The 27,606-nt window shown below is 46.8% G+C and overlaps 1 protein-coding gene across 2 annotated transcripts in view; it reads left to right on the plus strand.

Moving 5' to 3' along the window:
* Window positions 1-6,853: 6,853 nt before the first annotated feature.
* PSD3 (pleckstrin and Sec7 domain containing 3) overlaps window positions 6,854-27,606 on the plus strand; it is a gene marked incomplete at its 5' end in the record, with an annotated part of 102,618 nt that continues 81,865 nt past the window's right edge. Inside the window, 2 exons of one of the 2 annotated variants that reach the window (XM_082497562.1) lie at window positions 6,854-6,874; window positions 19,366-19,478. In XM_082497562.1, coding sequence (XP_082353688.1) covers window positions 6,854-6,874; window positions 19,366-19,478 — 134 coding nt within the window. Of the gene's footprint in view, window positions 6,875-12,898; window positions 13,071-19,365; window positions 19,479-27,606 lie in introns of those variants that run through there. The other variant, XM_082497561.1, reaches the window with a different exon arrangement.

Raw genomic sequence — 27,606 nt, forward strand, 5'->3', positions numbered from 1 at the left:
AATCTATCTGGTTACCATACACAACTGCAAAGCAGGGGCAGCAGAGGAGTGACTGAGTCTAGGGCAGATGGGGTTCTGAGAGAAAGACAAGTGTAACCACGCTTAGGCAGACATTTTGCAGACTTATTTTGCGACGGTTGATTGATTGGAGTGAGTCCAGAGGAGGGGCATAAAGATGATCAGGGTGGTGGATGACCTCTCCTGTGAAGACAGGCTGAGAGAGTTGGGGTTGTTCAGCCTGGAGAAGAGAAGGCTCTGGGAAGACCTTATAGCAGCCTTCCAAGACCTAAAGGGGGCCTACAGGAAAGACGGGGAGGGACTCTTTATGAGGGAGTGTAGTGATAGGACGAGGGGTAATGGTTTTAAACTGAAAAATGGTAGATTTAGATTAGATATTAGGAAGAAATTCCGTACTCTGAGGGTGGTGAGGCACTGGAACAGGTTGCCCAGAGAAGTGGTGTACACCCCATTCCTGGAAGTGTTCAAGGCCAAGTTGGATGGGGCTTTGAGCAACCTGGTCTAGTGGAAAGTGTCCTTGCCCATGGCAGGGTGGTTGGAACTAGATGATCTTTTAAGGTCCCTTCCAACCTTAACCATTCTATGATTCTGTGATTCTATGATTCTGTGATTAGCCTGATTCAACAAAGCACCGTTGCCTTGATGAATATACAGCTGTGTGCTTCAGTCTGAGAGAGGAAGGTCTCTCTTGCCTTATATTCTTCCTTTGCTTTTCTGGTAGGCAGAGCTGAGGAGCTGTGCATGTCAGATTTACTTTTGGGGCTGATGATCCTGGTGTGATGCATGCTCTGTGCTAGAAGGCATTGAAAAAGCCTCTTCTCTCATATCATCCCAAAGACCAAATCCCCCCTTGCCATATGGATGATATTGCAAATAAACTAACCTGTGATTCTCTCCTTTACCTTTTATGTGGCAAGGTGGGGGAAGGGAAGGAGTCTTGGTGATTTGATCCCTAGAAACCTCCCTCATTAGCACAGATCCAGCCACAGAAACAACACTGAGCTCCTGGGAACTAGCTGAAATTTGCTTTTCCCTACCTCCATTGTTGGTGTTCCCATTGCTGGAGCATCCTGGACTCCTAGACCTGGTCTCTTCCTTCCTTGTCAGAAGCAGGATGGAGGGCTTTCTCCCACCCAGAGGGATAGCTGGATTGCACCCTTTGTGCTGGGGAGCAGCAGGAGCAGAACTCAGTAGGACTTGGAAGCCCATGGGTAACCGACTATTTCTCCATTGCTTTTGGATGTGCTTGGGAAGAACACGGCCAACCTCAACCTGGCTGGGACCCTTACTTGGGTTCTTCACTCTCGGGAGTTTAGTAGGGCCCCAAGGTGACACCATGAACCCTGCGTGGGACTGATGCTATATAAGAGAGTTGTCAGGGAAAAGATCTAATGACCTGTTCCTGCTGTGGCCTTGTCTGTCCCACACAAAATCCAAGGAGTTGTGGCTGTTAGCTGGACAGGGGACAGTGCTCTTGGCTGTCACTGGCAGCCTGCTCAGAAGGTACAGACCCTGCAGATGGGCTGATTTAAGGACCCTGCAGCCCTTTGCTAAAGAGAAGGCCAAAAAGAGAGATTTGGTAGAGATGGGCAAGGGCAAAGGTTAAGATTAAGAGAGGAGGTGACAGCAGAGACCTTGGAGGTAAGTGTGAACCTGCCAAAGCAGGGACATTCAGCAGGATTTTCTGTGTCCTTCAGTTTGGCTTGGGCTAATAAGGAGATTTCTAAAGACTTGCCCAGCAGGGAAGGTACCTGTGCTGTGAAGTCCCTGATTTTTGGATATAAATTCCCAATAGGAGATCCCCGAAGTCTGATGGGTGGAATAACAAGCCTCTGAGATTTCTCATCAAATGTTCTAATTTTGGCTAGTTACAAGGTTCCCCAGGCAGGGAATCTCAGTCATTTCCTTTCCTCCCAAGGAATATGTCAGATGGAGGAGGGAGTGAAATGAAATCTCTGGAGACGAGAGATGGAGAGTCTGGAAAAATTATGTTTCCTGGAGTCCTGAGCACAGCAAGACTCTCAAGAATTGTCAGTGGGGAAAGGAACAAGACAAGGGTCAGTTAACCCCTAAAAGGGAAGTTTGCAGGAGCTTTGGGTGGAAGGCCAACTCAGCCTGACAACCTGTGAGGAAAGAGCCACGTGAAGAACAACGATACTGGCACAGTCTGCAGCGTACCCCTCCTCAGAGCAATGCCAGCTAGCTAGCCCGTGCGTGCACTAACCCGTTCTTTGCCATGGCTGCCACCTTGGGCATTACTACAATGATTTATTAGTGCTATCTTACTCATCTTAAGAAATAATAGAAAGGTTACCCTCTTTACACACGCCCAGTTGTTTCCCGGTCTGTGCCTTACCTCCAAATCTGCTGTTCCCCTTATGTTGTTGCAGCTACTTTCCACCCTTAATTTGGAAAGAAAGGGTTGTGATGGCGACTCTGTTTTTCTGAGTAAAACAAGAAAAAAAAAAGGTTTCCTAGCTGTGTCCAGAAAAATCCAGACACACAGAGGAAAATCCAGTAAATGATTAACTCAGTCTTTCCATCTGTGGATAATGGTATTTCTGGTTGGGGTTTTTATTATTATAATTTATTTTTTTTATTACTAGCCTTCTTCTCCCTCATGGAAGGAGAGAATCTCTATTTGATTTGAAATGCAGTGTCCCAAGCCATTTTCTGGTGAGTACCTGGAGGATGGCTTACATGTGGTTTTCTGCCTTTTGAATAAGAAGGAATAAACTAGACATGAGTTTCCTGTACTCCTCTCATCTCCCTGTGAGAGGAGAATAATGAGCAAGACAGCAGCTTTATAGGCAAGCAATTACAAAGTTTATGCATTGGTTATTCTTCACAGACCACTGATTACAATACACTATGATACATTCCTTTTTTTTTTTTTTTTTTTTTTTTTTTTTTTGTCTGAGGGGGTGGGCTGGTGAGAGAAGGTATTTTCAGCCATGAATTTTTTACCCAGACAATTAAAGTTTCTCTTAGGAAGTGGTGGGAAGTGGCTGGTGCCAGCTGCCTGGAACAGGCACTGACACAAAAATGCCGTGATGCTTAATCCGTGCCTCCACCTAGGTGCTGCCCTCCTGGGAAGCAATAGCACCCTGTGGTACCATGTTGTGATCAGAGGCAGGTTTGATCCACGTGGTACGGCCGAAAAATGGGTTTGGCTTGTTGCCCTGCTCCCACTCTGGTGACCAAGTGTGAGGCTGGTTGACAGGCACACCTCAGCAGCCCCTTGGCACTGTGTAACTTACCCATTTTCCTGTTTCTTGGCCTCACACTTTGTACCCAAGACTCCTTGCAAACAAGCAATCCACCATAATTACTGTTTTGCCTTGGGTCCCAATTTTGCAACATGGCATACCCAAACTTTATGTTCTCCGTACCATTACATAGGCGACCTCAGCTGATAGGATTAGCAGAGCACCACTGGTCTTGCAAGGTTCTACTCCGTAAAATAACCCCAGCAACTGCCTGTGCAGTTTGGCCACTTCTCACACAACTCCTGCTTAACCAAGCTGTGAGATCCAGCTGTCCCTCATGGTGCTTTCACACTGCTATCTGCCACGGCCAGCAACTTCTGTCGTCACCTCTGGTTTTCCATGCCCTGTTCGCTTAGCTGAACCTCAGCCCGGTGCCCAGGCCACAGCCGGGTCGCCTGCCTGGTGTTGGCTCCCTGATTCCCATCACTGCCTTTAGTGGGGGGAATTGCAGCAGCATAGCCACTGAACCAGGCTGGACGTTCCTGCAGAGCGGACTGTTTGCCATCTTCACAGAGGCTTGCCTCTGTCTTTTTTTTTTTTTTTTTTTTTTTTTTTACTCTAGGTTGGGCTGTGTCAAAATACATGCTGTATGCTTAACCTTAAATCCTTAAGCAATATTTGGAGCACTCTGTAGATGTGACAAGCCCTCACAACTACCCAGCAAGCCACCAGTTTTTGTCTCAGCTTTTGCTGTAGTCATTTTTTTGATGTAACTAACTGGAAACTTAAGTCAAGCCTTTGGACAAAGAATACGGATTTCCTTCGTAAATGCAGTAAACCCACCCCATTTCTCTACTGATTGCCTGTTCACAGTAATGTTTTGGGATTTAATACGGCCCTCAAGCAGAAAGCGATAATTGATGGTGTAAGAAATACTGCCTTCCCTTGTGCAAATCTTAGGACTGGTGGTGCCAAACCCCATTGCCCTCCTCTGCAGTGAAGCAAACCAACAGCTAGATGCCAGCATGGCAGAGGCTTGCAGGATCATCCTCCCCCAGGCTAGCAAATGCTCTCCTCTCCCAGTCCTGGGGCACAGAGCATATTCCTGGCAGCTTAAATATCTGGGTGACTCAGGCCAGATGCCTGGATCACAGAGAAAAGGTCAAATTCTTCTCAACTGAACAAAACTAGGGGTAAAAAACCCAAATTAGAGTGCAGCGGCTGCTGCTGCCAGCCAGGTGCCCAGGGCCAGGTGATGGGCAGCTGCCTTGCAAGGGGCAGCACCAGCCCTCCCTTCAAACCCGGCTTTTGCTCCCAGCTGCCTCCTGGCCTGCAGCGGCATTACCTCAACCCTGCCGGGGAGGAGGGAGGCAGGGCACATCACCTCCTCAGAGACCCAGGCGCTGGGTGGTTTCTTTTTCCACTGCGTTAGCCAGCTCAGATGTGGCACAGATGGGGAATCTGCAGCCTGTGCCCCCACGCTGGCTCCCAGGCCTCAGGGACAGCTGAAACAGATGGGACAAAACCCCGTTGGGGCCAAAACGTGCTTGGCATCACAGCCCTGGCTGGGGGAGAGGGTTGAAGCCCCCCAGCACATCACCCTGCCCCACCGGGGGACTGAGGTCCATGGCGCGTGTTGGCCATGGACAGATGGGCACAGGGCAGCATCACAGGGACATACTGCTCCTGCGGGTGCTGGGCTCAGCCCTGGGACATGGGGCAGAGGTGGATGAGGCAGTGCCTGTGGGCCTGTGCAGGGACCTCTTCAAGACCCATGCCAGTCATTTCAGGGCATGGAAAACCAGGTTTTCGTCAAGCTGTTCCCAGAGGACAGAAATGACTGAAGAGGAGGGCTGTTGATCATGGCAGGAGGCAGATCCTGTGCTGCTCCTGGGATGTGCGGGTAAGCATGTCTTGTGGTGCTGGGGAGCCGGTGGGAGGCTTGGGATGGGGAGAGAGGAAGTTGTAAGGAAAGGGCGGGATGCCTTCTAAAGTACAGGCTATGCCAGGCCTGAGGCACTGCAGACAATGGAGGCAGTGCAATCTTTTGTAGGGTGGCATGGGTGGAAATCAGGAACAGCACTGCTCGGGTAAGTATGGACCTGCAGGTGGTGAGAAAGAGGGTGTTTGGATTAGGAGGAGCAGTGTAAGCTCTGTGTGCCACAGCCCTGTGGGGAGGAGCATGGGGAGATGCTGCTGGTTGGAACCTCCAGATGAGCTGCAAGAGCAGGGTGCATCATGCTTTATGCCTGGACTTAGGTTTACCTTGCCAGAAATGGTGTGGCGTTTTTGTTGTTGGGGTTTTTTTTGGTGCTGGAGAACTGAAAGGCTGAGGCCACCCTGTGCTGGCAGGGACTGTGGCTCCAGCGGTGAGCTGGGAGGCTGATGGTGGACAAGGCAGGGCTGCGCTTTCTTCCTCAGCTGACGGGGTGCTGCTGTGTCCGGGTGTGGTACGCTTATTTCAGTGACTTCATGGTGATACACTTCTACCACAAGGACTGTCTGAAGCCTTTCCTAACAGGAAAGCAGCTGGAACAACCTTGCCTTCCACCTAACATGCAGCCTTGTTTTCCAGTGTAGGGGAAGGAGCAAACATGAAGTGTTTAGCAAGTCCTGGTCCTTGCTCCAGAAAGCTTATTGTCAGTTTTCGTGGGTTAAAAAAAAATAAAGCTTTCAACTGCTACAGAACAAAACACAAATGTGCTGAAAGTACAGAAACTAACATCCTTCTTTCTCCAGTCTGTCAGCTACTTGTGTAGCTAATTCCTGTAACTGGGCCCATGAGATTTGGGGGTATTTTCTAAAGCACAGCTTCCGACGGGGAAACCCCGCTTTCATTGAAAAGGACAACTTCTCGAATTCCTGATTAGAGAAATCCTAAGAATGTGACTGTGTGCTCAGAAACGTGACAGTGCAAGAGAACTTCCAGTGAACTGTGAAAAAAATAAAAATGAAGAATCAGTTTTGAATGTTCAGATGGGATTACTCTGAAGACATCTGTGCTCTTTTGCTTTTTGAAGTCGGGCTGTGCGAAAGGAAAGCCCGGGGGCTGGAAAAGGATTTTGGGTCCGTTTTTTTTCAGCAACCGCGAGCCGCACTGAAGGGATTTAGGAGTAGAGCAGAGTACGGCATGTCCTGGCCCCCACGGGCTTTGGACATGTCTCTCCCCAGCGCGGTTGCTGTGGACACGCAGCCTGGGTTGTGTTTTTCACTCTGCTGCTTTCGGTAATCCTGAAATAATTCTTTTTTTTTTTTTTTTTTTTTTTTTTTTTCCCCTTAAATCTTTTTGAGGAGCACGTGGTGCGCTCCGTTCCCCTTTCCCTTTCATCGCCTCAAAGCCCTCCGCCTTCTCTCCCCTCCCGGGCAGCCCCCCCCGCCCTCCGGGCCGAGCCCCGCCGCGCCCCGCCCCACCGCCCGCCCCGCCCCGCCCCGCTCCCGCTCCCGCGCCCGCCGCGCCCACCCTGCCGGGGCCGCCCGCCGCCGCGCTGCCCGGCTCCGCCGCCGGCGCTGCGGGCCGGCAGGGCGCCACGGCCCGGCACGGCGCGGTACGGCCCGGCACGGCACGGCCCGGCACGGCACGGCCTGGCGGGAGGGCGGCTCCGATCCGCCGCGGCCGGCGATGGGAGATGGAAGGAGCCGGCGGTGCGGTAAGGGGCGGCGTATGCCCTGCGGTGCGGGGGGTGCGCTCAGTCGGGGGCACTTTCTTTCTTTCATTTACTTTTAACTTTTTTTTTCCCTTCCCTTTCCTTTTCTTTTTTATTCTCCCTTATTCTTTTTTTCACTTTAGTTTTCTTTTGCCTTTCTATTTCCTTCCCTTTATATTTTCCTTTTTCTTTCACCTTTTCCTTCTTCTCTTTTCCCTTTTCCTTTTTTCTGCTTTTCCTCTTTCATGTCTTCCTTTTTGTTTTTTTTTTTTTTTTTTTTTCTTTTTTTCCCTCCCCCCCCCCCCCCCTTCTTTTCACACTTCTCCAAGGGGAAAAAGCTCAGAGCCTGCGTCTGCCCTCATTACTGCTAGATCCCCAGAGACACCAACTGCATCAGGGACCCCCACCCCTGGTCTGGGACCCCCCACCTGCATCCTGTACAGTTGGTTTTACTTCTGTCTCCATGTAACTTCTTTGTGTAACAAATCAGCACTGTCGCTGCACTGACAAGCTCTTTTAATCATACCAAATTCTCAAATTAAATGAGCTGCTGTGAAAAAGCCAGCGTCTTTGGCTGACTAGTAGCATTGTGCTTTCTGCAGAGGAGTGGGGTTGATATGAATTCACCAAAGGTGTAAAGTTTTAGAACATTAAACATACACAGGGATGCTCCTGTGCAATTGTGGTGGTGTCTTCATCCTTGCTACCGGGGACGGGAGCTATGCTTCTCAGTGGGAACATAAACAGAGTTGTAATGAGCTTGAACTTCACACAAACTCACCGAAGATGCTAACTTCCCATACAGACGCAGTATTTCCATGCCATAAACAACAATTACCTGGCTCCCACAGGGTGCCAGTTAGTACTTTGTCAAGCAGAGCACATCTATGTGTTATTGAAGTGATTTGGGTGTGTAATAAGCAACTGCAATTACTACTGCTTTTGCAGCTTCAGTCACGCTTTAATTCTGTCTGTGCGTAGGGCCATTAAAACAGAAAGTCAAATGCAATATTTCTAATGAAACTGGTGGTTGCACACTCAGTGTTTGAAGCAATTATAATAGGCTGCTGAGAATCATCCAAGCCTTTCTGGTTTAGCTAGTAGAAAGAAACCTCTTCCTAATCCATACGCTTTTTCATCAGTCAGAACCTCAGTTGATGTGTTTCAGCAGATGTTGCCAGTTTAACGCTAGCTGTGAATCTGACCTAGCTCTGTTGATTTACATAGACTGAGAGTTTGGCTATAGGGACGTTGGTTTTGGGGTACGCCTTTGGTGGGAGAGAAGGTGAGGTTAAACTATGTAGGAGTCCCTGTGCTCCCCTTCAATTACAGCCTTGGTTCATTGCAGAAAAAAAGTATAAGAAAATCCTTTGCAGTAGTGGTGGTGTTAAAAACAATCCCAAGAAACTTACATGCTGCTCTCTTCAAAACTCGATACAAGAAAAAAATAGGACTTCTTGATACATAAAGAAAATTCTTGCAAAACTTACCTGTGTGAAAGGGGTCCTCTTGTGCTATTGGTGCTTGAGCAGATTATCTGATTTACTATTGCCATTTCTATGACATCAAATTGAGAAGGGAAAGAGAGGTGAGGATCCTAATGAACATCCTAGCATTTTTTTTTTTAAGCAAGAATTTCTCTGCTGTTGTCAAGCTGCGTAGCTGAAAGACCTGGATGTTGTTCAAAGTATTCCCCCCTCCCCCACCAAAATGGACCATTCTATTCTTGCCCGTCTTCCGAGGAAAGTTTAGCATTTGGTTTTGCAGCTTTGATTTAAGGGATGGTTTGGGGTTTGATTCCTGTGGGATGATAGAGGAAGTCTGTCTGCGGGAGTACCACGGAGCAGTGCCACAGAGCATCCCTGCAGACAAGTGGTTGTTTCCATGGGCGTACTCTGAGCCAAGTGCGTTGGGGCTGGCGGTCAAGACGGCACAAGTCACACCCTACAAGCAGCAGTCAAACCATGGCTGATAAACTGTTCTTGAGCATACAACACAGCTGATTGCTTGAAACAATCCCTGCTCGATGGAGACAGAGGCTGGCAGGCCTGGGAGACAAGGTGATTTTTTCCGAGGCATTGCTTTTGTTTCTTTTTGGAGTTCCCCTGTTTAGTTGCAAGAGTCCTGAGAGACAGCAAGAGCCTGGGGTACTGCTGGGTGCTGATTTAAAGATAATTTACAGATAGCACAATGTTGTGGCTTAGGGAAGGGAGCACAAGGAAGGGAGGGCGGGAACAGTGTCTGGAGAGTCAGATTAGGCGGGTCCCCAGGGTACCGGAGAGCCATCTGCCAAGCTGCTGTGCTCCAGCTGAGCTTGGGCAGACCTGTGAACTGCTGCCAAAACTCAAAGGTTGGAGCAGTCAGCCACCAGCCAGAGTATCGTGCTCCACGTCAGCTCTGTGATGCGGGTGCCGGGTATCCCCGGGGTGCAGCAGCTGGTAGAGGTGCGAGGTTTGTGGGCTTGGCCAGAAGAGGTGGGAGCAGCATCGCTGAGCTCAGCAACACGCACCACCCGTTCTCCATGAAGGGACGTTTCCTTGCAGCTGGTTCTTAATGGAAAGCAGCGTCTGGATTCTGGCAGAGTGGGGATTTCATGGTCTGGCTCTCCCACCCAGACCCACTTTGTGGCCTGGGTGTTTCATTGCGTCTCGGTGAGTCGTGAAACTGTGTGTGGGTTGTTACCTTTGGAATTTTGGTTGAGAGGAGGGATGTGTGATAGAGAGCTCCTCTGGATTGTCACCATGTGGAGAAGTGGGTCCGCAGATGGACAAATTTAGGTCTTGAGCAATTTGTGCCTTTAACATCTGAATCTCCTCCTGAAGGGATTCCTGTCCTCCGGCACCCATGGTAACAGAGGCTGTTTCCAGTCCTTTTTTCCTGTTTGCACTGAGATGAGGTTGGTGGGGGGTAGAAATTGTACACTTCCATGGGATGAAAAAGCTATTTGAGACCAGCTTTAAGTGTCTGCCTGACACTTTCAGTACAGCTGTAAGTGTCCTGTTCCTCTCAGGAATGGCACTGTTTAAAGTACACTTCTGCGGTATGTTTCCAGGTGCTTTTTCTGAGGGCAGCCCCTCCTTGCTCTGAGATGCCTCTTGCTATTGTGCCAGCTCCTGTCGGAGACCACAGGCTCCTGGGATGCTAATGCATCCGAGCATTTATGCTCTGCATTACAGAGATGAGCAAGGTGGGTCATGGATGGGGCTTAAAAGCAGGGTTGGGTGAGGGCTAGCCCTCTGGGTGTGGGCTAGGTTGCTACAGGGTTGAATCAGGAGTCAAAGGAGCTCAGGTATTATTTAGCCCTTGAAGCTCGAATTGCTCCTGGATTGACTGTACTTCCTGGATGCTGTAAGCAAACAAACCTGCCTGGGCACAGGATCAAGCTGTCCGTCAGGGATCAAGCTGTCAGTCAAAGCGGCAGCTCTGCATTTCCACCTCCGCCGAGTGCCTCAGCCACCAGCTCCAGCTGCGGGATGTGCGTGGTGTTTGCTGTGGCTTGCTTTGATAACTGTATGAAAAGATTTTCAGTGCTGGGACCACTGGGCTAAGCCTAAGGAGACCAGGCTGGACCTGGCTTTTGAGGATGGGCTGCCAAGGCAGAAGCGCACTGGTCACTGTCACGCTTGCTGAGAGCTTCACGTTATAGCCACAGCAATTTTGTTGACACTTGGTGAAAGGGCTGAACAGAGGGCATCGTCTTGAGTCTGTGATACAGTAGTTTGGGAGCAGTAAGAAAACAACCCAAACAGCACAGGATTACATAGTGCAAGCCTCCCATTTTGCACAAGTGATGAATGGGGCTTGCTTTCTCTTCTTAGAGTGAAATGGCACAGAGGAAGAGGTGGCTTATCTCCAAAGTGTACTCATTATTTTTTACAGCAGTTTTCAAACAGGAAGTGTCATTGGGGTAATAACCACATCTCCGAGGCTGAACAAATGCCAAATGTGATGGCAAGATGCACTTAAGCCTGGGATATGGCTGCATTTCAGCGTTAAAGGAAGAACCTTTACCAGGAAAGCCCTTTTCTCAAAAGAAAACAAATTCTAGTACCAGCAAGTTCTGGTTTTCATCAGCTTTCTTGTCTGTGGACTTGCTATGGCCTAATGAGGAAAAAAGAAGAATTATTAACTTATTCACCAGTGGAACACTAGTGCCAGCTTGCCCATGTTGTGCTGCTTGTGTGGGATGTATCTGTCATCTTTGGTGTCTTCTGCCTTCCGGCCACGGCTGACACTGCCTGGTGGCTCCTGTCCATTCGCGGTGCCACAGCTGCGCAAGGATTCTGGCACTGGTACTCCTTGACTCACACTTTCTTAGCAAGCAAATGGTCTGCTCTTGCAACAGCATCTTTTCAGTCCCCCAGTGCTTGCACAGCAGGAGGCTTCCATGAAATTTGTTGCTGTGACTTTTAGCTTCTGCCTCAGTTGTGCCGGGGAGAAGACAGCTCAGATCAAACTTCAGTCAATTACTGATCCGAATAACTTCTGTTAAATCTAGTTAAAAATCAAAAAGAACAATTTAGGTGAAAGCTGTAAAATTAATTTAAATATGTGATATGAAATAATCATGCAGGGTCAATGAGCTGTGTCTAAATTAGAGGGAGATATATCCCCCTTTTTGCATGCTTTGTTGCTGTGTTGTAGCTGTACAGTTTGCCCTTGCCGCAGATGAAATGCAGGTTGTTACAGCTTTGCAAATGTAAATTATTACAGTTGCTCTTGAGTAGGGTGGTTTGGGTTTCGAATGGGGATTTTTTTTTTTTTTACTGTTGACTGAACTTGAGGTGCAAAGAATATTTTAATCACGTTAGGATACTATCTTAAACCGTGTTTGTAATATTGATTTGAAAAAGGAAGATGAGCTCTCCTGATATCCCGTCCTTCTTTACTTCCATCCATAACAACAGCGCTTATTTAGCTGGACATAGAGAATGTACAGCATATGGGAAAGGATGCGCCCTGCAATTTCTCAAGTCTTAGCAGATGTTGGCTTGGTTTTTGGAAAGAATTTAGTTGCTTAAAGATACAGATGTAACTTCTGGTAGGATCATGAGGCACTTAGGCATATCCAAATTTTAGCTTCCGTGGAGTTGAAATCCATATGGGGCAGACCTGTAGGCTCTCTAAACGTTGTTCTGCCGTCTGAATTACCTAAAGATGATGGAAGTGCACTACCTCCTGAAAAGAAGCAGTCTGTCAGTTTGCTAATTATACTCAGAACAGATTGAACAAAAAAAGTAAATGCAAGATGTCTAGTACGCACCATTGAATTCTCTGAATAAAAGATGCTGTCTTTGTGCAATTTTTCTTAAATCAGGTCCCCATCCCAATGCTGTTTGACATAACTCAGGAAAAATACTTGCAGTCTGGCTTTTAGTGTTTTGGATCTTTTTTACTATATGTTTTGGATCTAAGGACATGGTTCATGCAGTGAGCTGAAGACTACCTCTCAACTGGCTTTCTTTGATTCTTGCACATACCTTAGAAATAATGCATAGACATTCAGAGGTCCATACAGCACACATTAAAAATCACTGACTTGGCAAATAGAAAATGCCGAGTGACCTTTGAAGGTAAAGTGTAATCATACAGACTTTGAATTAATATGCTGTTCACATTCATGCAGTTACAGCTTAGACAGTGTCAGCCTTTGCATAATAAAAAGCATTTAATTCAGTATAACAGCTGACTGCTTCCTAACAACTTCAACCAAACAACAAAGCAAACATTTCTTTCAGGGGAGAAAAACTCAAGTGCCAGGTGTAGAATAAGACAACCAGACTGAAAACAAATTTTACCTGCAACTGCCTGATACTGCCTCTAAAGCTTCCATTTTTTGTTTCCATGCCTTTTTCTAAGCAGCTGCTCTTTTGCTTCCTTTCTGAATTGAGCTTCTCATCAGACACTGAACTTTTGTGAAGTCTGCCTTTGAGCAGGGAGAGCAGCTCTGATGGTATCTGCACCCTTTCAGTTTTGCGCTCTCCAGCCTGACCGCTTTCCGGGAGGCTTGTCCTGGTAAACACATCTTGCAGCAACTGGGAGCAGGATGGGAAGCCTGCAGTGCCCTGGTGCCTTCTGGTGAATCCCTGAGGTGAAGGTGTGGGGTGCCTTGCGGTGAGGACTGAGGAGTGGAGCTGGCTGGATGGTACCGAGCCTGAGGTCTGCCTGGTCCAGGGCCATGCCAAAGCCCGGTGAGCAGGTAAGAGTGGCTGGCTGCACCAGTTTGCACCCAAGGTCATTTTAGCCCGGGAACATGTATGTGGCCGTGGATGTCAGCAGATGCGTGGGAAGAGTTCAGCTTGGAGCTTCATGAGAAGGATGTGATTTCTACCTATGTTGTGGATTTGTGTCCCTTGAGCTTGTTCACTCTCCTTTTCAGCTCCTGTAGGATTTTGGTTTCCATGACATTACTTTGCAGGGAGGTTTGTGGTTTTGCCTACAAACTGTGCGAGGAACCATCTCCTGTTTGGTGTGATGCTGACTCCAAATACCTTCTTTTGATGTTCTCTCGCTGTTGTAATAAAAGAGGTGGTGAATCACCGATTGCTCTTTGCCTTTTTCAGACCCCTTGTGACTGCATGCATCTCTGCCACGTGTCTCTCAGCTGCCTCTTTCCTTCAGCTGAAAAATCCCAGCTGACTTGGTTATCCCTTTCTATAATTCAGACTCCTCTGCTGGACAATGGCTATAGGCAGTGTCGTCACACAAGTCCTTTCCTTCTTCCACTACATTCTGGTTCTCTACACATCTCCCTGCGACTCCTGATAGTTAGGAATTCATTTAAAACCCAGGCTGAGATTTCTTCTCTTCCAAAACCTTTGCTAGCATTAACTTTTGGCAGCTCCAGCTGAGATTTAGCCATGCAAAACTCCTGTTCTTTTGAGTCTTAATCTGTTTTACAAATGTTTTAGTTTAAGAATTACAAACACAATGCAAAGCATGTGGGGGTGTGTGTGTGAGGAAAACACAAATGTGGCGTATGAGATCACATGGAAGTGAAAACTACAAACCTTGCTAACAGTCTTCTTGTGAGCACCAGCACTCACTCTGCTCTCTGTGTTGTCAGTGCACTAGCTTTTACCAGCTAGCAAATTTATTTTAATTCCAGATTATATATTTCATCCTGTTACTTAGGAAAGTGACTTAAGAAAAGCTCAACAGAAAGAGTCTTTTTAGAACAATTAGTACGACCTGTCAAAAGCAGCAAGGCTTGCTAAGCTCACACCCACATAGGAATGATAACATGCTTAAAAACAAGGGCTGGCCACTAGTCATGCCAGGCTGTTGGGGGAGGGTTGTCTGTCCATGGCAGCAGAGGCACAGCTCTCAATGCGTGACTCCGTAAAGACTGGAACATGGCACTGCAGCTTGACTCATATGGTCCTTTTGCTCTGCTGAGAACTTGCTGGAGAAGATTGTAAATCTGTGGAAACCTTCTATCCATCATTCCTGCCTTTATTTTATTTTATTTTATTTTATTTTATTTTATTTTTTTTTTTTTTTTTTTTGAAGCTAGCTCCATTACCAGTTACTGTATTTCTGTCAGTCTCTGGGGGAACTCTTGGGGTGCAGAAGACAAGATGCAGGTACATGTTTAAACTCCTCCTGCGAGCATAAACTCTCTGTATCAGGGTATATGATAGGCTGCTGAGAAGCATTTGGCTTTTTTGCTGCTAGAGATATTGGTGAGGCAATGAGAATGGAATAAGCACAGCCTAGGATAAGAAATAGACCAGGTGTGTCTGTGAAGTCCTCCATAGCTGGCTGTGCTTTACAGTGGCTTTTTCTTGCTTCCTTGCAGTAGCACTGGCGGCTCCGTTGTGGCCGCTGTGGCACGTCCCCACTAACCTCTGTGAAACCTCCAGAAAGTGCTGTGCTGCCAGTGCAGGGGCCGTTGCCCACTGGCAGGGAGCTGGCACCCATCAGCTGCACGGCTGAGGGGGAAGGTGGTCAGCTCTGGGAAAAGGAGCTGTGCACATGCAAAAGTGTGAAACTGGGGTTCCCTTGAAGCTGCCTCATGGTATGGCTTAGCTGTGGAGACCCCCACTCCAACTGGCGAGTTCCCTCCAGGTTTTCCAGTAAGCCTAGAAGAATTGGAGTAGCATTTCTTTCTGGGGGTAGAGTGGATGGGTTTTATAAGAAAGCTTGCAGGGGTCCTCCTGAGGGTGCTTTGACCTCTCTGTCCCAGCTCACAGCCCTTAATCAAAGGTCCTTAGACCCCTTCCTGCTGATGCTTTCCTTTAGCATGAATGGTCTCCTGATGTCCAGCATTTTGGCTGGCGCTTGCTGCCTGGAGGCTGAAACTTGGGCACCTATCCCATTCTGCTTTTTCCCGAGCACTATTTTCCCAGGTCTCCTGCAAGGAATCAGTCTGTCTAACAGCATCTGTCCTCTCAGGGGGTCTGAGAAACTCCAGACTGACATTTGCCAGTGAGTTATCTGCTCCTTTGAACACTTCCTCCTTATTAGACATTTTCAAAGAAAACACATGACCTGAAGTGTGAATGCTTCAGAAGGCATGGGTTCACGCTGGCTTTTTGTGCTCAGACTTGACCCGTTCCATGTCCCAGGAGCCAAGGACAATGTTGTCTCCTTCCACTGAGACACACAGAGTTGGAGCCAAGCTCTTCTCTTGGCTCAGCTGCAAATGGTGGTGAGAGAGCAAGACTTTGATATTCCTCAATTAATGCTCCCTGGAATGTAGGTATTTAAAAAAAAAAAAAACAAACAACGCTCCAAGAAGAAAACTGTCCCAAAAAAGGCCCCAGAACTTCAGTTAAGTTCAGAAGAGTATGCTCCCGTGCTTTCCTTCCATAGAGGAAGAAGAAGCATTTTCTTCATGTTTGGATGACTCTCCATGCCTGTCTAAAAGCCACTGGGATTTTTGGGGGGCAGTTTGAGGGGAACTTGTGACTGGAGTTGAAATCAAATTCATCTAGAGAGAGAAAGGCAGCACCCAACTCTTATCAGATGCCTGCCTAAAGCCATCTCTCAGGGGTGAATTGTGGCAACATTTTCTCCTTGCAGCTATGGATCCTCTGCTCCAGTTTGCACGTTCAGACAGCAGAGTGGAGCAGAGGCAGTGTGCATGCTTCATGTTGGGCTGACTTATCTGTCCTTGTCAGCTCCCACTGGAAAAGCAGGATCCCTGAGGTCTTAGCGTCCTACTGCTGTTCAATCCAAGACATGGATTTAGCAGCTTCGTTTCCCATACTAACTGAAACCAGCATGAGCACTGTGAGCACGTCCTAAACAATCTTTGCTCCCTCAGCAAGGGACAAAAGGTGGTGTTGGACATAGGTTGACCTATGCCAATGCTTTGCGTGTGGTCAACAGAAACTGGTCCAGTGTGTTGGCAGGAGGTCTCAAGGGCTTGATCAAACATGTTCGAACAGGCAGAAAGCGCTGCAAGAGCGGTGAACAACTGGGCAGGAACTCACTGCCGCTCTGCCCAAAGCATAACTGGACTGAAAAACAGTGTGTATGTGGCTCATGAGAAATGTATGGGCAGCTGGGCTGATTTAAGGGGATTGATGCTCTGAGCGAGCGTCACCCTCTCCAGCAGTGACAAACACCAGATGCAAGAAAGGTAGTGGTTAAAGCCCTCTGAGGGAAGCAATTATGAAATGAGCTGACCCGGATGCAGATTTCTTTGCCCTTGAGCTGAGGGAGAAGGCTTAAGCAGGAGTTTTATATCCCTTCCAATCTTGCTTGTATTTAATCCTTGCTAATGCAGCTTGGAAAGCGCCATGAACATTTGTCCAGCCTGTTTCTGAGCTCCTGGTTTTGGGGCATGATGACTTCTGCAAGGTTTTGGTGAGTGGCAGATTGAAAGACGAAAAGGAGAGCACGTGTTCTCTCTTGATTTTCTTTTTTTTTTTTTTTTTTTTTTTTTTTCTGTCCACCCACACCCCTCCTCTCCCCGGGTCTCTAAGAAAGGACAACAGTAAAGCAATAGTCTTAAAAGCCAGCTCTGACCTCATAAGCATCCTCATTCTCTCCCTCTCTTGCTTTCTCTTTTTAATATGTCTTGTTTTGATGAAATCCCATAAACTTATGCTTGAGTCTGGATCTAGAAGCTCTGAACTGCTTTGCCTTTGCACATCCTCATAGTGCTGTGACAACCTAAACAGGTATTAGGCTCAGCTGTTCCCGTGCATGAGCCAGTATCTGTAATTCTCATCAGCGGTGCCGAGCACTTCTGAAAATCAAGTTATCCCTTTCTGACACCAAGACAAAGGTTTTGCAGTCTCTGCTTAGGCACCAAACTCTGATAAATGCTGCCCTGTACACTGAAAAAACATTAATTTAACCATTAATTTCTGCCTGTTATTGTATGATGCGGAATGTGCTGTGAACCGAACTCTCCTTCGTTGCTTTATGGTAAGGCACAGGTAAATATAGAGCCTTGGAAAATGTGTTTGCAGGGAAGCTCAGTGCAGCAGAAGTCTGTGAAGCCTTGAAGAGCAGGGCTGAGGGATGGAGGTGCTGTGTCCCAGAGGTGTGTAGATCAGAAATTCCTGACTGCTCAGGAACTGGACTGCTCTGTCCATTTTGTTTTCCATTTCATTCGTCTGTGAGTGGGATTTGGCACCAGCTAGTTGTTTAGCCTTCCCTCCCTTCACATCCATCTGGGTAGGCTGAATTTTTGTCTGGCTCCATAAGCTACTCCTGTCCAGGCTATTGTAGACTAAGAGCCTCCTCCTGTGTGCTCTGGGTTCAGCTGTTCTCTTTCTAGACCCTCCTGTCCCGCTTCCCACAAATGAGTGCAGACCTGTAAACGCAGGGGAGACATGGAAGCTTCTTCCAAGCTCATTTCATCACACTTGTGATAGCAATCTTTGTGCTAGGAAGCCCCTCATCTGTTTCATCACATTTTTCCATCTGGTCCATCAAAGTACCCGTTGGAGCCCTAGTGATGAGTAGCTGGACCAGTGAATGGTAAATAATACCCAAGACCCCTGTGTAAGATCTATTGCCCACCTATTACAGAGGCCTGTTGGACTAAATTCTGCAGAACCGGTGCAGTGCAGAAAGGTGGGAGAAGAAATGGGGGTGAAAGGCCATGAAAACCTACAGCAAAACAGTTCTAGGGCATGGGGCAAGATACTTATTTGTCATTGTGCTCTTGGAAGAAACTGTAATTGCTGGAGAGCTGGCCTTGGAGGAACGTATGGATTTGTCATTCCATCCATCTCTGATTAAAGAGCCTTGACCGTGTGTTCCTGTGAATTATGTGTCTCCTGTACTTTGAATTTCTGTTTGTAGCTGACGCTTACCCTAAGGTATTTGGTGGAAGTGCATAAAAGTTATTGTTGTCCTGGGGGGCAGAATGTTCCATCTGGCTTCTTTTTTTTTAAAGAGTATTTTTGTAAGCTAAGGCCTTTGCCAGTGTGAACCATGCAATGACTTGCTGTGCCGTAACAACTGGCTGCCTCAAACATAGGGTATGAATATAAAGGTCACTGAAGAATTTATAGAGTTAATGATTTATTTCATCTGTCACTTCAGACAGAAGAATTACAGGCTCCGTCTTGCCCAGCTGGGAAGAAACTTAATGCTGACTGCAGACAATTTTTGAACTACAGTTTATTGCTGGTGTGTGCTTTATCTTGGAGATTTGGTTTGTCCCCACCTGTTCAGAAACCTAATTTTAATCTTAGTCCTTCAGACTTTCTTTCCTCTGAGAAACTGGAGCTTTACTGTGTCAAACTGCTCCTTATGAGTAGGAAGCAGTGGGAAGGTGCTGGTGGCACCAGGCCCGTGTGGCACCGGGATGCTCGATCTGTCCATCCACGTGTCCCCCTGGGTGCTCCCCTGCTAGCTGGGGAGGCTGCCCTGTGCCCCCTCCCTGCCTTCCTACAGAAGCAGGTTTGACTTGTGTGGTTTTTCTGGTCACAAAAAAAGGTTGGGCTATAGTTTGGATCTAGACAGCAGTGGTCAGGTGTGAGCTGCCCAACAGGGACCTCCAGACAGCACTCGCAACACATTTGCATACGTTAATATCTTTTTTTCCCATTTTTGACCATCCTTGTTGTAGCCCTTGCTCATCCCTTTCTCCACCCCAGTCTCCTCCCAAAGAAACAGCCTGCCCCATTCATGGTTTTCCCATGCATCCCAGTTTTGTGACACCCACACTCAAATTTGGTATTTCTGATACTATTCCCTAGGCATTTTTAACCCAAGCTGGTATTATTGAGATGGCTCCCCAGTGCTGCTGGCCTTGCAGTGGGTAAGCTGGCTAAAGATGTGAGAGTTTAGGTGCTCCAACATCACTGCTTAATACTGAAATGCTTGGGTTCGAAGACAGAGAGATGAGCTCATCAAAAGCACTCTTGAGTTGGCCAATGTCTGCTCTGGGTGATCTTGGTGGTGATAGAGTTAAATAAACACTCTGAAAATCCTACCTGACAACCCACCTGAAGGGATTTCATGTTCCTGCTGCTGTTTTCTCACTAAAAGGTAGATAAGTCTTGTTTATTTTGATCCTACAGGCAGAAGCACTTGTGTGGGATAATGATATATCAGTTCACGCCCAGACTGTTGCCAAGGCCAAATATGAATTTTTATTTGGCTTGGAAGAAGACAAGCCTTCAGAAATGGGTAAGTGCTATTTATTACTATTATGTGCAAAAAAAAAAAAATTAAAAAATAAAATCTCTTAAGCCACTCAGGAAAGTTTTGCAGAAGCTGTTCCTAATAATCCCACGAGGGCTTGCTTACTGTGCTGTTCTGCCCTTTGCTGTACCACAGTGCAAGTACCAGACCAAAGGAGCTGTCTGGTTTTGGCCCAGAAAATGACAGCAGTTCCCTGTCTTATGCCCCCATGTTTCTCTTTGGCTCACCTGGGCCACCTTGATGTGACAGTGGGGACTCGTGTGCCAGAGTCACGTTGGTGGAGGGAGTCCCAGCACTTCTCTGCATTGGAGTCGTTTCAGCCACGCGTTCTGAAATTGCACATGCTGAAACACGGCCGTCTCTGCCTGGAGGTCCTTCCAGGAGTGCCCTTTGTGGTCTGTACTTTGCTCTTCCTACAGCTAGAGGTAGATAAGATTTTAATTTAGATACTGGAGGTGGTACTTGAACTGCTCCATCATCTGTAGTTCAAGAAATCCAGGTGCAGTATGTAATGTTATGCCTAAGGATCAGTCTTGTTCCTGTTCTTTTCCTGTAAATACCGGGTGTTTGCTACCTTTCTGTAGCCCAAGCTTAGAAGAAAAGACATGCAGTTACTATACTTATTTCTCTTGCCTCGTCATAATTCTCAACAATTCCTGCCTTCTTTGCAAAAGTACTTCCTCAGGCTGTTCTCTTTGCATCTTGATCCCTTCTAATTGCAAACTTTCTGGAATGTCACTTTTAATTAAAGAAGACTCCCTTCTTGCCAGAGAAGGGCAGCGCTTTGTACAGAAACCAGCTGCTTAGTCTCCTCCACTTCAGTAAGAAAAGGAAACGAAAAAGAAAGAAAGAAAGAAAGAAAAGCAGAACTGAAGTCTGGAAAGTGAGTAAACAGTTTCTCCCTGGATTTTCTGAAGTTTGGTCTTCCACTTGGGAAATCCTAATTGCAGAGTGGAGGGGAAAAAACCCAAAACAACCAAAATGTCCTCATTTAGGAATTTAAAAAACTTTTACAGATTGCCACAAAATGTGTATCAGATTATTACATGAATCACGATGACCTCATTTCTTGTTTGGAGAGACGCAGTGTGAGAGCACTGTCAGCAGGCATTAGTACATTTCCGGAGATTGGCATTAAATAAAGTATGCTGTGTCTAATAAATGCAAGTGAATCTATTGTTATTACTAACCAAAACAATTATCAAATGTGATGGGTATTCTGAGCTGACTGAGTATTGAGCTCTAAAATAAAGGGCAGCAAAGAATAAGCCAGATATATTGGCTTATGTGTGTACTCTTCTGTATTTTTATTGTGCTGAGTTGTTTCTGAGTCTCCTTCTGTTCCTTTATTAATCAGAAAAAACCATCAGGGGCTAACAATTAGTGAAATGGGAGTGACTTCAAGGGAGTGTTTTCAAATATTTAATGGTCGTTAACATATAACATTTGTGAAGTGTACCTGAAAACTGGGTGACATTGTGTCTACCCAGGCTGGCTTCATGCTGTCACAGACAAATGCATCCTCTTCCTCCAGGAAGATGTTTGACTGCAGTGGATAAATTAAAGTGGTGCTGCCCTTTCTACTTTTTTTCTTCAAGTGAGCGGGTTTTAACTGCTTATTAACTGGAGATGAATGAGGACAGTGTTACTGAGGGCACAGTAGTACAAACTCAGGGCTCTGTGCACCAAATCCTGGCTTCCTTTGATTTGACATATGTCAGCATGTATGTCATGACATACATTTTGGGGGGAAGCAGCTATGCCTGAAAGTCTCTGTGTCCTCCTCTGGGAGGAGGTTAGATGAGGAGGGAAAAAACACCACCAAAAATTCAAACAAACCTGCCACTTTCTGAAGTTGCCGTTGACAGAAAGAAGACGTGCTTTTCCTGGGTCCAAGTATGAAAGATTTCAAGCAAACGAGTGACAGCATCAGGGCCAGGGGAAGTACCAGTCTTTAAACTTGATCAAGAGAACAGCTTGTCACTGTGGGCAGTAAAGCTGAACTTTATCTAACCCAAAGCAGTTCACCCGTGCCTTGGCTGGCCTCAGAAACTGAGAACGTAACACGTAAGGTGCTGAACAGCTTAATTAGTTCTGCCTCCCAGTTTATCCTTTCCCTTTTGGCCACAATCATATTACTGAAGCCCTGCTGGATACTGTTGAAGGTACAGACTTTTTAATTGGGTACTAAAATACTTGCATTGGATAAGCCAATTCACAAAGAAGGAAGAATAACTGGGGGTGACTGTAGCAAACACTTGTTTGCTTAGATGAGAGATGTCAGACTTTGTTAATAAGCTGCCGTGCTGATTTTTACCTTCCATGTTGAAGCTTGTGGTCATTTTCACAGGTGAGAGGAGTGGAAAAAAAAAAGATGCCTGTAGCAGAGGTGTTTCATCGCTGATGATATTCAAATGCTAATAAAGCTGCCCCATTAAAAACACTTCCTCCTCATTTCTCTCCTTTGCTGCCCTCAGCCTGGTTTTGTCTGGGTATTTGTGATCCCTGATATGCTCTCATCTTTACTGTGTGGTGCATCTTGTCTGGCTCCTCTCGTCTCTTATCTGTTGCCCGTCCCCATGCCCTGGATGCATCACTCAGCAGAAGCAGGTCCAGGCACCCATGACCCTCATCGCATCACAGAAGGGCTTGGGGCCACACGTGTCCCTCCACGCGTCTGCTCGTGGGGCTGCTCCTCGCCGCTGTGGGAATGGGGAGGATGCACCATGCACGGCCACGCGCCCCTGTGCCGACTGGCTGCCTTCCTCTGTGAAACTCCAGCCTTCTGCCTTCCAGCAAAAGAAAATGTTTTTTAAAAACTGCATTTGTCTGGGTTGGACAAGACGTCTTCTCAGCCTCGTTGACATAAAGGGCGCTTGTTGTATATGGAAACATACTCTCCTCTGGAACCAGCCATGGAAACAGTGATCTCTATTGAGCAGCCTTATCTTTAGGCTTGGGTATGGTACGAAGTACTGATTTTTATGACTTCACAGTTAATACATTTAAATACCAAAAAGAAAAAAAAGTCCCGACAACATGACTTAGGCCTAAAAAGTGCTTCCTTGGGGAAAAAAAAGAGGGGGATGCTACAAAATCATTGCTTAAGTAAACATGAAAGACAAATACCCCATAATTCCTGTTATATGAGAAAATAAATCCACGGCAGTTGTTAGGAAGAAAATAGCTTCTTAAGACTCATAAACAGTCTTTGATGGTTCTAGGAGGAGAAAGCTTTCACGCATCCTGTGTAACAGAGGGTTTAATCTCATCCTTCACAGAAAAGCTCTGTACAAATAGTCCCTGGGTTGATATGCAAATCTGGTCTTTCCCAACAGCTGCTGGAAGAAGCTTGTTTTTGAATTCCTGGTGAAACAAATAGCTTTTTGGAAAGCCTGTCACTTGCTGTTTTGTGTACAGTGAGGTGTCATGAGGCAACTGAGCTCATTTAACAGCTTGCTTCTGCCAAAAGAGATGGTCCCAGCCGCACACTGCCATGGATTGTCTCATGCTAGTTCTTGCGCTCATCTGTTTTCTTAGCAAGCTCAAGCCAGCAAAAACTGAGTAACAAAAAGCCCCAAAACGAAGCCACAAAAACAGTTGTCAAAAAAAAGGGTTTACTTTCTCCTGGCAGTATGTGCTGAATCACCTCTGTGAGGGGGGAAACACTGCCAGAGCTGACACATGAAAGAAAATGAAATGCATGATTTAATGCATGCAACTTTCCCATTCCTGAACCTGAATCATGGAAATGATTGGTTTTGCTGTAGAATTTCTTTAACTTGTTTCAGGAGCAAAGGAAGCACACAATGGGTGGTTTTTTTTTTTTTTGTACAAGCAAAGCCTTTTCATGGTCCTATGATGATGATTTAAACAGCCTTAAGAAAATTACCCCAGTAACTTTCTGTAAAATGAGTGCCACTAACTTACTGGGTTGTCCTTTGCTCTTCTGCCTCACTTGTTTTCTCTGTGTCACTTCAACTTATGTGTATCCAGCTCTGCTGCATCCTCCTTGCATTGCATGGATGTGGTACTTTCCTGATCCTCCCTCTAAAATCTGCCCTTAGAACAAGGTCACTCACATGTTACATTGATCTCATGCTAGCCCAGATTGCTGACTCTAGTCTTGCCCAGTGCTTCAACCACATCACTTTCCATTTTGATGCACCACCCTTCGTCATGTTCTTATGTCTTGCTCTTTCCATCTCCAGGCAATCCTGAAACTCTGGGCTCCCTGGTCTGGTATCTTTCTCTCTAGCTCTGCTTTCCTGCAAAGGTGCAAACCAGCATTTTCTTAGGGTTGAAGGACTGCCTGATTTTCACATTCTTGTTGCTTAATTACAGTGGAGAACCTATGAGGATAGGTACATCAGATGTGCATTTAAGAATATGTCCCACAACATTTGCCAGGGACAGATGCAAGGCTGGAATCCGGAAAGCTCAGACCTGTGGTGCCCCCATACCCTTAATTAAAATTCCATCATCCTGTTGTGTGTACTTGACTCTCTCAGCTTTTCTTTGTTGTTTCTAGTGTCTGCATTTTCTGATTCACTGAAGACCTGCAGGAGTTTTTTAAATAGCAGTGTGTTATCAATGTATTTTCTCATAGATATCCCTGCCATTTGTTGTTGCTGGTTGGCAAGGATGCAAAGAGAAGGTTAACTTTTTAAATTTCAGACTCTGGAGGTACTGCATTAAAAGGTACTTTCCTGGTTGAGTTTGTGCACTCTAAGAAGTGGTTACCTCTCTGGCACCAGTACATTGACCAGCTGCACTGAGTGCTCCTCTTTCACTCCAACATGGAGTAAACCAGGTGATTTTGAACTACTGCTTGGATGCTCTGAGGAACAGCAAGGTCTCACAGTGCAGTCAGAAGAGCCCATCTGACTGTGCACATGGAAAAAAAATAATGCCAGTGAAGGAGGACAGGTTGCACTGTGCCCCGCATCTCGGCTGCATGAGGTGGAGCTGTCTTTCTGTTTCTCCCTTTGAATTTCTGAGCCCTGCTTCCCAGGGCTGAGTGAAGCTGAGGCGTGCTCTGGAGCCGTCAGGTGTGGTGTGATGGATGTCTGGGTTTCCAGACCCAGGGAAAGGAAAACTAAAGGGGCGTGAAGTATTATGCTAAGTCCCTTGCTCCGCAGGAGGAAATTGAATGTCTTGTGACCTGCACTTGAAAGCTGCCTAGTTCAAGTTATCATAACCTACAGCTGCAGGGAGGAGATTACCACATCCTTGACTTGGTAAACAACAGAGTTGTTTGAAGGCCAAGGGTTTAGTACAAATAATCGTTAAAACATGGGCTGTTTGTTTATTGTTTTTTAAAGGTGCAGAATTAAGCACTCAGAAGTTAGGAAATGCCAGAGTTAAGGCAGTAATTACCTCCCTGTCTGTGGGCTGTTGGCCGAAGCCGAGAGCCACCCTGACGTGAGTGCACAAATATTTGGGGGCATGGTGATGCTGGCAGCCCGTTGGTGGTGTCTGGCCGCTTCAGACAGTCTGAGCACATGTGGCGCAGGCTGAGCTGGGCTGAAGCTGGCAGGGCTCAGAAACGCTTTCCTGGAGGCGGTCAGGCCCTTCCCTTCAGTTGGGCAGATGGAAGATGATGCATCCAGGTCAGTGGGCACAACAGGAGAGGCTCCGCCAGCTGACTTGGCCGGTTGTAGGTGGCTATGGTGGGGCACAGCTGCATTTTTGCTTGTTGTCACCGTGGGCCCCTCTCCTTTCCTTGGCTTCAGCCCCATCACCTGGTGAGACACGCAGCACACCCAACACAAGCCCTCCATTGTGATGTATCCTTGATTCATGTCTGAATCTTTCTAAAATAAAAGATGCATGTTATCCTGCTGCTGGAGATGGCTTGATAATGAACATGGAGAAGGCGTTTAATTAAAATTATGTGGGTAGATGCAGTTCTGGCCTGGTATCACGCTGAAAAAGTGTAACACAGGGTACAGCAAGTATTTTTCCTGTTCACAGTTCACTGCTTTAACAAGTGCCTTCTGCTCTAGACCCCCGCGTTGTTTATTTAACTCAGTCCAGCTTCCTGAGGAAGGGAATCTCATTCACTGTGCGAGCTTGCTGAAAAGTTACCATGCAATGTCCAGCTGTGCCTTTAGCAGCAAACACTGGGAGCCTGGGAATCACACATGTCCCTCTGTGACCTGTTTTTGTTTTAGCTGGGTGCATAACTTGATACCCAGCTCCTGGGGTGCTTTGAGGACTGCTTAGCAAGCTTTCTCTTAGCCTGGCTAATTGGTCCTGAACCCTGAAATGCAGTAGAAGACAATGTTCTGTGGATGTGCCTAGTTTCTTCAGCACTTGCTGCAAAGATTCAGAGTTTCTGGAGTCTGTGAGTAGTACTGTGGGGTTTTTTTAAGCCATTGTTGCTTGCTCAAAGTCTGGTGATATATTTTTTTATCTGATGACATCTTTCTGTTTGGAGGACTTTTTGTGGATTTTAAAAAGATTCTTTAAAAATACAATATTTAAAATACATAGCATTAAGGACATGTGGATTCAGAGAGGCTGTAAAGTCTTTGTAGATGCTGCAGGTATCAAAGCAGCTGTGGGCTGTCAGCGGTGCAGAAGTTTGCTCTCCCAGCGGAATGCTCTTAGGGATCTTTGAAAGTAATTTTTGCTATCCTGTGTATATCTACACTTAGAAAATCACCTGTTAGCGACTTCCTTTCTAAATCACAGCAGTGGAAAAATAGAAAATTTTGGATTCTTTTCGGATCTATCCTTTAAATTTTGTGTTTAAGACTTTTCCTAGCATAAGTCAAACCACAATTTGAGATTCTTGCAGCCATGTCACTCTAGGGGGTGGGGCTTTACAGAAGAAAAGTGGATTAAATGTTGTAAGACTCACCTGCACTTTTACATCAGGGTAAGGAGCCCAAATACTCCTTTTGTATTCCCTCCTGTTCCCGTTCATACTAGCAGCTGTTCCACTCTACCCTTTTGCTTTCCAGGGTAATGACTCTTGGGACTGAGCTATCTCACTGACCATCTGTGGCCCATACAGCAATTTGTAGTGGATAATCCCTCACACTAAACCCTCCCAGCACGTGCTGCATGTTAGTTTTGGACTTTGTCCTGTTCTGAGCTCACTGGAGGCCTGTGAGCTGCTGTGGCAAGGTGCCATGCTTCCCACAGCTGGGGAAAAGGTGCGAGGCTCCCCAGAGGACTCTGGTTCCGTGTGGCTGGGGTTACGCCAGTGCTCCCAAACCCTATTTACCACTGGGAAATAGTTAAAAATCTGTGGGGAGAAAAAATGTGCAACTGAGTCACAGCTTACTTAAGGCTTTCCATCAGGAACAGGGTTAGAAAGTTTGCAATTGTAAAAAAAACACACACACACTCAAACAGACACCCAATAACCCGGGTATTTTACATGCTGTTTTGGTCATTACTTTTGTAATGGGCAGGATTTACATTCTTAACCTAACAGCTTTTTTCACTCTGTTTTTCAAGCTGAGACAACTCGGGCATCACATCACCACTCGACTCCAGGTGCTGGGACTTGGCTAGCGGAGAGACTCGTGACAAATTCACCTGGTGCAGGCATGGCTGTACTGTGGTAGACTCAAGGTTCACCTAACACAGCCTCTGGTTGCCCAAAACCCCCTCCATTTAGGGAACTAAGCAAGAGCAGCAGCGAGCAGTACTGTTCTGATAAGCACTTCCAGTATGCAGCAAGCCACGGGTGTGGGATTTCCTGAGCGACACACTGCCCCTGGGTGCTTGCAGGGGGGATTATTTTCTTCCCTGAAGCGGTCAGTTTAATTTCTGGGTAACCCTGGGCTGCGGGCTGCCACACCACCACCTGGCTGTTCAAGCTGCCTGTGCTCGCTCCTGGGTCTGTGTCAAACCTCCCGCTGACAGCAGCAGGGACCCACTCCGGTTGTCTCTTTCTGGGGTGAGCATCTCAGCCAGCACGGTCACTTCTTCTGTGTAGGCTCTGCCATGTCTCTTGTCCCCTCCACCGTCCTTGCGTGTTTGCTAAGGCAGCAGAGGCGTTTAACCAGGTCTTATTTTCTAGGCAGCTCTCCCCTACATCTTCCCTCTGCTGCTCCCCTGCCTTCACTCAGCTACCCTGTTTCCACCAATTTGTTTTT

This window comes from Vanellus vanellus (genome assembly GCF_965231255.1).
Source record: "Vanellus vanellus genome assembly, chromosome: Z".
Taxonomy (NCBI): Eukaryota; Metazoa; Chordata; class Aves; order Charadriiformes; family Charadriidae; genus Vanellus; species Vanellus vanellus.